This window comes from Amphimedon queenslandica, unplaced genomic scaffold (genome assembly GCF_000090795.2).
Source record: "Amphimedon queenslandica unplaced genomic scaffold, v1.1 AMPQUscaffold_13504, whole genome shotgun sequence".
Lineage (NCBI taxonomy): Eukaryota > Metazoa > Porifera > Demospongiae > Haplosclerida > Niphatidae > Amphimedon > Amphimedon queenslandica.
Genome location: NW_003546260.1, coordinates 429161 through 438850, shown reverse-complemented (window position 1 = coordinate 438850; position 9690 = coordinate 429161). Strand labels below are relative to the sequence as shown.

General features: G+C 36.1%; 1 protein-coding gene and 2 long non-coding RNA genes across 3 annotated transcripts; 2 read left to right on the top strand and 1 right to left on the bottom strand.

Annotated features, from left to right (window-relative positions):
* Nucleotides 1–2626: 2626 nt before the first annotated feature.
* On the top strand, nt 2627–2929 carry LOC109593800 (uncharacterized). The gene is made up of 2 exons (XR_002191155.1): nt 2627–2715; nt 2769–2929. It is a non-coding gene; the product is annotated as an uncharacterized LOC109593800 (long non-coding RNA).
* A 772-nt stretch (nt 2930–3701) lies between these two features.
* Nucleotides 3702–5737, bottom strand: LOC109593828 (uncharacterized). Its single transcript, XR_002191172.1, has 3 exons — nt 5482–5737; nt 5356–5431; nt 3702–5305 (listed from the first exon to the last, which is right to left on the bottom strand). It is a non-coding gene; the product is annotated as an uncharacterized LOC109593828 (long non-coding RNA).
* Nucleotides 5738–6581: 844 nt separating this feature from the next.
* On the top strand, nt 6582–8679 carry LOC105316649 (dual specificity tyrosine-phosphorylation-regulated kinase 2-like). The gene has a single exon (XM_011411712.2). The coding sequence runs from the start codon at nt 6706–6708 to the stop codon at nt 8581–8583; it is 1878 nt and encodes a 625-aa protein (XP_011410014.1). The 5' UTR covers nt 6582–6705; the 3' UTR covers nt 8584–8679.
* Nucleotides 8680–9690: the final 1011 nt, after the last annotated feature.

Genomic DNA, 9690 nt, shown 5'->3' with positions numbered 1-9690 from the left:
AGATCTGACAAAACTGTTCAAATCTTATCAAATCTTAAATAAGAATTTGCAAGAATTTCTGTGTTAAGATTTTACAAGATTACTATCTTACGTTTTCTTGTATAATCATGTGAAATCATGAAAAACCTTATAAGATCTTGCTGGGATTTTTTACAAGGGAGGTAGGTCAGTACTTATGACTTTTGTACAAACACCATAATAATCCCAAGCATAATAGATAATATACTATCAGTATTTTGATTACAATACAGTTGAGAAACAAGCCTATAGAACAAGTGCTCTACAAAGATACAAGGGGGGCTGTTGCTAGCAAGAGCCAAAGAAGTCATTACAGTTCGGCCTTAAGGAATAGGTTCCGGCACTGCTGGTATTCTAAATGCCAACAGGACAAGAAACAGAGTGCTACAAACGAGAAATGAAGTTGGTACATATTGTTTCTGGAGGGAACACAGGGAAAAGCTGATTGCTTGCGATGGTATGTCCTAACTGTCACAGTGAATGGTTCCACCACAACTTAATGCATTGGGGATACTGTCCATATTGTCGTAAAGTGGTTTTATTACAAGTATAATTGATTATTATGAATTTTGTTTGTATTACTATTTTCCAGTCATAATTTTTTTTTCTGAAACAAGTATATATTTCCAAAACTGATTTACATAAATTTACTAAAGTAGAACAGTAACAATTATATCAATTTAACAATTTGTCAGATACACAATGTAGCAAAATAGTTTGAACCCTTATCCACTATGGCCAGCAAAATAAAGACATAGCAACTGTCCAACAACCTACCTGTTGTAATATTTGTATGATTCTAAACTTTTATAAGCCTTCATTGCTTTCTATGTCCACAAGCTGACTGCAACTAAGGCCACATTTACAGTTTACACAGCAACGAAAACGATGCAATCCGTATAGTATTGTGCCTGTTTTATGCTTCTGTTTACACAGAAACGAATGAAAACATGATAGAATCTTGATAGAACTCTACGGAAACGAAAACAGTGTTCAAAGTGGATACTTTAAAAACGATGCGTTTTGTGTTGCTGTGTAAACATAGCCTAAGGCACTTCTCGATGTTATCAATCCATTCACAAATCTGGCATGGGTCTGATAGATCACAGTACTTCTGACCACTGATCCATTCTACTTCAGCATTATATCTATTCTTATCAGCTCCGGAAAAAGAGGAAAACTTTTTTCTACCATGTAAAAGATTGGCCATGTAGGACACCAAAATGGTGGGGTTAAAAGTTAGAAATTATTATGGTAACATTATGAATATATTCAGCACCAAAAGGTCTATAAGATGCTCTCTTTGATTCGGTGCAATATCTCTCCTCAGTGTAGTCCCAATCTAAAAAGAGCTCTATAACTTTGCTTCATTTGTTCTCAGCTATCCTTTTGTTCTCAACTGTGGAAGCCTAGATTCATTAAAGATATCATATCCCTAGAAAGATTTCCCAGATGCTCCACTAAATTTATCCTTAACAATTTTGTCTCAGATTACAAATCTCGTCTCATTAGTCTCCACTAAACACCTTTGATGTACATGTACTTCTTCGAATTGCACGACATTCTGTTCTTCATTAGATGTGTTAAGAACCCACCTCCCAATTTTGATATCATGAGATTTTTTTCGTTCTCCAATGGTTCAATTCATACTAGATCTGCTTCATGTGGCAAACTTCAATATCACTTTTCACCCAACAACAATACTAGGTTTCTCTATTTTAATTGCCTCCCCACTCTCTAGAACATACTTCTTCCCATTGACATGTCATTACCATTTCTCGCTCTCAAATCACTTATTTCTGATTTTACATGGAAAGAAATTTTTAAGTAATTTTACTGCAACTTATCCATGCACTTACCATCTAAAATGTCCATGCCAGAATTGCTACTCTCAACCACACAGTTCTGGTTTACTTTAATTTAACTCACTTTTAATTTAATTCTGTATTTTTACATGTAATTTTTCAGGTCTCCCATATACTATAGTTGTGCCTTCAACTATGCATTCTGTCTTTTTTTCTTTTTTGCTCCCAAATTCAGTGTTTCTGTATATTGTAAAGTTTTAGTAATAAATATAATAATAAATAATAAATTATTTATTATTATTCATTTGCTGCTATGCGCATGCACAAACCCACGTGTCACATGTAAACTGGTCACCAAAAGGGTGACTAGAGCACTCTACATAGTCACCAAAATGAAACAAAGAAGTCAAATGGTGACCTGACAAATTTCTAGTTTAAATACTGTTCCATAGATTCTTTAAACAGCCTTCAGTGCAACATGACATTCATTTAGGTAATATTTCCTAGTACAGCTTCTTAGGCTTAAAAACTTCTTGCCAGATCATCCGGGATTCTATTACTCACAAAATACCCGACACACACAAAAATGAACACCACTGTGCACTGAAGAATCTTAAACAGTACATGTATCTATAGCGGTAAAACTTGGTTGCTACATTCTAAATTGCAGTAACTAGAATCACATAAAGCTTCGCCAATGGTATGCTAAAACTTGAACAGCATAGTCCAATGCAGTCCCAACTCGCCTTGTAATATTAAACCATAGATATTAGAGTAAATGAAAAGGATTGGAAACGGGGCGTAGCAACAGGAAAATGCGAGTTGATAGTACCATAAATAACCTCTCTAATTACTCGTATGTAAAATTAAAAATGGATGAAAGTTGAAGCAGGTAAGCATACTTCTTAGGTAGTTTTTTGTTGCATAAAGTCTTATTTTGTACAGGTAACCCTTCAATAATGTTGAGAAACCTTCTTCCTATTTGCTCAAGCTGTCTGCTGTAGCAACGTATCCATTTGCAGTTTAAATTTGGTGTTTCATGAATTAGCCATCATTATTGATCACACTTACTATATTTAATTCTATATTTTGTTTTGTACAACCTATTGAATAGAAACGGTGTCGGCGACCTCCAGTGTGTCGAACTATACAATGGTGTGATAGCTAATGTCACAGACCCTTTGGTTTTTATGTTAAGGGTACAAAACAAACGTCTCAAATTTATCAGTAAATTGATCATTACAGAAAGACGTAATGATTTTTCCAAACAAACAATAGTGGGCGACATCCCCATTTTGGTACTCTAATTAATGATTAAATCATTTACTATCATCTGTCTATCACTCTTGAGATAAGGATACAAAACAAAATGTTGTTAAAACCATTCACATGTCAGAGGAAATAATCAGTGTAAATGACGATGCTAGCTACATACAAAATTGTCTGGGGAGAGATTCATGTCTCCTTTGCTTCCTTTGATATAAATAATGGTGTATACTGACACCACTGCTGGAATGACAGGTGTCAAAAGGACAGTTTTTGCTCCAAGAGAGCTCCCGTTGCTAAATGCAAATGTCAACCCGCATCCATCTCCTAGCGATGTATAATAAGATGCCCGTTTCCGATTTACTCTATTATCTATGATTAAACCCAGGGGTAGTTTCCAACCCCATCTACAGGTACTGTACATGTACATCTATGGTCATTATTAGTTCCGTATGGCAAAACAGCTACTCTGCCATTCACATGTACAGCGTAACAAACTCTTCTACCATGCTTGTTTTGAATTGATCAATCAGATTGCATTATATGAGGTGTCTAAATCACTTATAATACCCCGGGAAAATATTTAGAAACCTCCGGGAAATTATTTAGATACTTCTGCCAAAGTTTGGGAAATTTTAGGAATAAAAATGATGACAGCAATAATAGTAATGTTATTTTTGAATTGTTATGTGTATGTTTGTGCAGTTATTAAAGCTGAAGTGTCTGTCTTCATCTAGAGATATGTTTTGTGCTTTTGGAGGATGAGGTGAATTGGTATATCGTCACTAGCTACTGCTGTTTTTGTTTGTAATAATAATATTATTGAGGAAACGTCTTCCGGCATTTTGTTGATCTGAAATGTGCTTATAAATTCGTACACCATCCATGCTTCTGTGACCTGTTCTTTTCATGATTAATTGTTCATCAACACCAGCTTGAAATAGTCTAGTAGCAGCAGCCACGCCGCGAAGTGAGTGGTTTGTTTGTAACCATCGATTCCCCAGTTGCTGCAGCAAACATTTTAAACAGTATTTCTCCATTAAGAAGAGTGGCCTGGTTGGAGCTTCTCCAAATCTTTCATTCTTTCCTTGCACCAGTCATTCAGAATATTTTCTACCCATTATATTGCTTTTTTAGTTGTGCATGGCGCACAGTGCTGTTGTGCATCTTTAAATCCTTGTCCGTTGCGAAACAAGATGGTATATAGCACTAATGAAGTAGGCGGGGCAGTCATAAAATGATGAGATAGGCGTTTCCAGAGCTATCAATGGCGGCTGTGTTAGTCGCATCTTTTGAGAACAGACGAGCATGTCTACCAAGCTGATTTTCCATTCTAGTGCGTGACTTAAAATGAATTGGTTGCTAATGGTAAGGATTTTTATACTTTTTGTGTATCCTAGCTACAAGAAATGCATCTAATCTGATTGGATGCATGGTAGAACACGGTTATACACCTCGGTCTCGGTTTCTATGGCATTTATTGACCTCGGGACTGCATCCCTCGGTCAATAAATCCCATAGAAACCTTGACCTCGGTGTATAACCTATACTTCTTGTACGCTTCCATAACTGTAACATTTATACTGCTCTAGTGCTCTTTCATTTACAAAAAGCCCTTGGATAAAGAACACCAAAGTTAATTAGCAACGTTACTCCTTAACTATTGATATCGCTACCTTTCTGCTTATACTACTGCTCTTAATTTTACTGCTTTTTGCCTTGCCCAGCATAAAATAAATCACTCTTATACACAAGAGTGAGGCCCAACAATTTTGCCATATAGAACCACTCCAATCAACAAAAAATCTAGAAAATCCCAATAATCAACAGTACCCAATCACCCAAATAACTTTAACCCTTTCACGGTCAATAATGCATTAATGCATCTGGGGGTGGGTCATTGAAATGGTCAGTAACGCATTAATGCTTCGAGAAGCATACTACTGCTTAAAACTATTTCTAAAATTGTCTGCTGCACAAAGTAAAGGTATTGAAGGCTATGTCAAACCTTCTCTTTCTATATTTCCAAGTTAGAAGCAGGTACATGTAGCTAGTTGTTTTGGTGTGTTACAGACAAAGAAACGATCGACGTCATTTATGGCTGCAAAAAGGCCTGCTATCTCACTCACACCTGATGCGCTCAAAGAATAGCCAGCAGATCTTTGCTCCATGATGTCTGAGGAGTCCAAAGAGCTACTATAAGGTTGATGAAGTGCCTAAAAAAAGAAGAAACTGTTCTACATGTACCTTCTTCCACTGTACAAACCAATGGATAAATGAAGTGGGCATGGTCTCAAAGCAATTCAAGGAAGGAGCGCGTTATCTCCCATTTTCTTGGTTACCTTTTGGAGAACAAGCTTGAAACTTATAAGATAACTAAAGTAAAACCTACAGAAGATATTCATGAAGTAAAAATGGTATGTTTCTGTGTTTTCAAGCCTTCCTTCGGCACTTTGGCAGGTGGGCGTGGTCTCGAGGCTGTTCTAGTAGGCTCTGTTTCTAGCCTTGTTTCTTGACTTCTGAAAAATGGAAAGCTACAACTATTTGTTAGACATTGTGTACAGACATGCTCTACCATGTATTACCACAATTATGAAATACTTTTTTTTATTTATGTTTTTAACAAGAGTTATAAAATACTTTTCTGCATTTTTACTAAAATTTTACATGTACAAAAAGTTTAGCATTGGAACAGGTACTGTAAGTGTCCCTTTGTCCAATTTAAAAATAAACTTAACATGTATGCTTGTACTGTTCTTATAATTGCAACTACATTTTGCAGCTATCTCATTGTATGAAACATCTGCCCACGGGATGATTTTTCTATTTTTAACCCAGGCCGTGAATGGGTTAATCTAGACAATATCCAATAGGGAATCAGAAATAATCAGGAGAAAATCCAGTGATTTAACAATTTAACAGTAATCTTTCAAATCCAATAACTTTTGAAAAATCTGATAATCAAGGCTAGGTATCAAGACTTGCAAAATTAATAAAATGTTGCAATCGCACTGCAAGGGATCTTAAAAACTTGCATTATATTGCATTATTCAAAATTTGCATAATTGGGCAAATTGAGTTCCGCAATAAATATTTTCACAAAATAATAGACTATGCCCATTACTACCTAAAATTAATTAAAATAACAATGAAAAATTTCCCGAAATTTTGTACTGTAAAATAATTGTTCTTGTGCCATAAATGAACAATAATTAATTATGACAAGAAGCCACGCCTACCTTAAAAGTATTATGTTTATTTTTTACTTATTTATTACGTGTACAGTATTCATACCTAAACAACATCACAAACCTGAAAGGGGTCTTTTTCCTAAAGCACTCATAGCTGATTGTTTAGCTCTACGCCTCCAGGAGGTAACTTAGATCGCTTAGCCAGCAGACAGTCCCACAAGACACAAAAAGTAATGCAATGTTATTAGAATACTTACGGTAAAGTGTTGTTATGGTAACTAAACGAATTGTTTCTCACGATGCTTAGCAACGGGTAATTCACTGATTTCGCTCTCTACTGTCCAGTTGTCTGTTTGGTTTCGGTTTTGTTCTGAAGGAACTGTCTTGGTACTGTTGCTCGTTCTTTTTCTGTTCTTCTTAAAATTATGTTGGCGATGTACAACAGTCAATCACTGACTTCAGCTAATACTAAGACTTTCAATAGGACCCTGGTCTATCCAAGTAGTGAAGTAAAAGACCCTATCGTTGACTTTGATCCCGAAGGCATACCAAAGACAACTACAATGACTCCTGCCCAAGAAACGAAAATGTTCTCTGGTGCTGTTACCCTGCCACCTTTATTGAAGTCCTCGTCTAACAAAACCGTTAAGGACACTACATTTGCTGAGGCTTTACCTCGTTTATCGGGAGTACAAGTCCAACCTATGTTCCGGGACCAGGTACCATTAAATGATCTCCAACAACGTCGCCCTCGTCAATCTACTGCTGATACTCTTCCCAACCTTCACCATAACAGACCCCTGACATCAGCACAGCCACAATCAATGACTGATGATGCATCATCCGACCAAAGCCAATCTCAGAAACAACGATACCTTACACCTGACCAAGCAATCAAGCTGTATGGATCTAAACTCAGTGAATTCGAACAGCAAGAAATCCAAGCTTTTCAGCAAGTGTACTTTGTCGGCCAACATGCTAAAAAACGTCAAGGGGTAATAGGTGCGCCACAAAACAGTGGATACGATGATGATGCAGGTACATATCTCATTGTAGCGCATGATCATGTATCATACCGCTATGAAGTTCTAAAAGTTTTGGGTAAGGGCTCATTTGGTCAAGTGTTAAAGGCCTATGACCACAAAATGCAGACGCATATTGCCTTGAAGGTAGTTAGAAATGAAAAGCGTTTTCATAGACAGGCACAAGAAGAAGTCAAAATTTTAGAACATCTGAGACGCCAAGACAAGGACAACGCTCATAACATAATACATATGATTGATCATTTTACTTTCAGAAATCATGTCTGTATAACTTTCGAACTTCTCAGCATGAACTTATATGAGCTCATTAAAAAGAACAAGTTTCAGGGTTTCAGTCTGGCCCTAGTTCGTAAATTTGCTCATTCTATTCTTCAGTGTTTGGATTCTTTGTATAGAAACAGAATTATACACTGTGATCTGAAGCCTGAAAACATTCTTTTGAAACAGCCAGGAAGAAGTGGCATTAAAGTCATTGATTTTGGATCCAGTTGTTATGAATACCAGCGAGTTTACACATATATCCAGAGTCGTTTTTACCGTGCTCCAGAAGTCATTCTTGGAGGCAAGTATGGAATGTCTATTGATATGTGGAGTTTTGGATGCATTCTAGCTGAGCTGTTAACAGGTTATCCACTCTTTCCAGGAGAAGATGAAGGTGATCAATTGGCATGTATGATGGAAGTTTTAGGCTTACCATCCCAAAAAATGATTGAAAGCACTAAAAGAGGCCGTACATTTTTTAGCTCTAAGGGACATCCACGATACACCACTGTGAACATTAATCCTGATGGAACAGCTTCATATACTGGAGGGAGATCAAGGCGAGGAAAGTTTCGTGGTCCACCAGGTACTAAGGATATGAGCCGAGCCTTAAAGGGCTGTGATGACCCTCAATTTTTAGACTTTTTGAGACACTGCCTGGAATGGGATCCAGCCATAAGAATGACACCGCCACAAGCTCTAAGACATCCTTGGTTACGACGCCGATTGCCTAGAGCTCCTATAATTTCAGATGGCCAGAGTTTAAGCCAAGGAATACCTCCTCATTTACCCTCTGCTGCTGCTGTTCATTTGTCTTCTTCTGGTGCTGCAACAAACAAGCAAAGACAATTGCCAGAAGCACCAATTTCAAACAATGCCACGACCGCGGCACCTATGACAAATGGAAAACTGTCTAACAGTCACTCATCTCAAACATTGCTGCAATCCGACCAACTCAGCAGTAATAGAACTGTGCTTCCAAAAATAATAGATAGATAGTACCACATACTTTCTACAAATTCATTCTTTAGATATTTTTTGTTTTGTCTATGTTAAAAGTAGTTTTATTTTAAGAGTTAATTTTCCTACAACATATACAATGTATAAACATAAGTTACTGTTGCACAACAATGAATGCATTTAAACTTCCAATGCTGCCAACAATTTTTAGGTATTGAGACAGCTTTATTTTAGTTATAGTGCAATGAGCAGCATCAATATATTTGTATTATAGTTTCAGTTGTGACACTGTGTCTGTAACATAAGACAAACAATTAATGATGTTCCAAACATGGTAAAAATTGCAAACATGCCATCAATAGAAGCCATCAAGTTGAATATTTAGCATACCAAGCTTCAAACAGCACATTATAAGGCACAACATCATAATCAAATTAGTCATGTTTGACAAGTGATGTGTCAACACTTAAAATGCAGTCTTATATAGTCATAGTTAAGATCTTAGATAGCTATAATGATATACATATAGGCTTCACACAACATAACTGTGCAATAAATGTTCATAGTGAAGGAGATCTTTTGATACGTCAAGCACACCTCACATACATGGCAAAACTAAATGTACATACATTGTCTAATACATAATAATAATTCAGTTGGATTTCTCAAAGTTGCAAGCACTGGCATAGTTGTCAGGTAATGCTCAAAAGTGGTTTACAAAATCAGAACTATAACAAATAATTGAATTTTAACATGCTGTTATTGTATTTTTAATGGGCCAATTTTTTTGCTCCAAATAACAATATTCAAATTAAATAATGTGAGCAGTAGATATTTTACCATTCTGTTAGTGCTACCAAATAAGTTACACATTGATAGTTAATATCCTGGTTTAAGAAATTTCATAATAATTGTATGTACACTTTTAATGTGTACTGGTATGTACACTCATAATTGTGTACATACCATTATGAAATCATTTAAACCATAGATAGCCAGAATATTTACTATCAATGTGTAATTATTTGGTAGCACTACAAATATCTACTACGCACACTTAATTTGTTGGAATGTAGTTATTTTACTTTTAGTGTATTTTAATTGTTAATTACCAGCAATCTTTTGAACGGCAATGATCAGAGCATT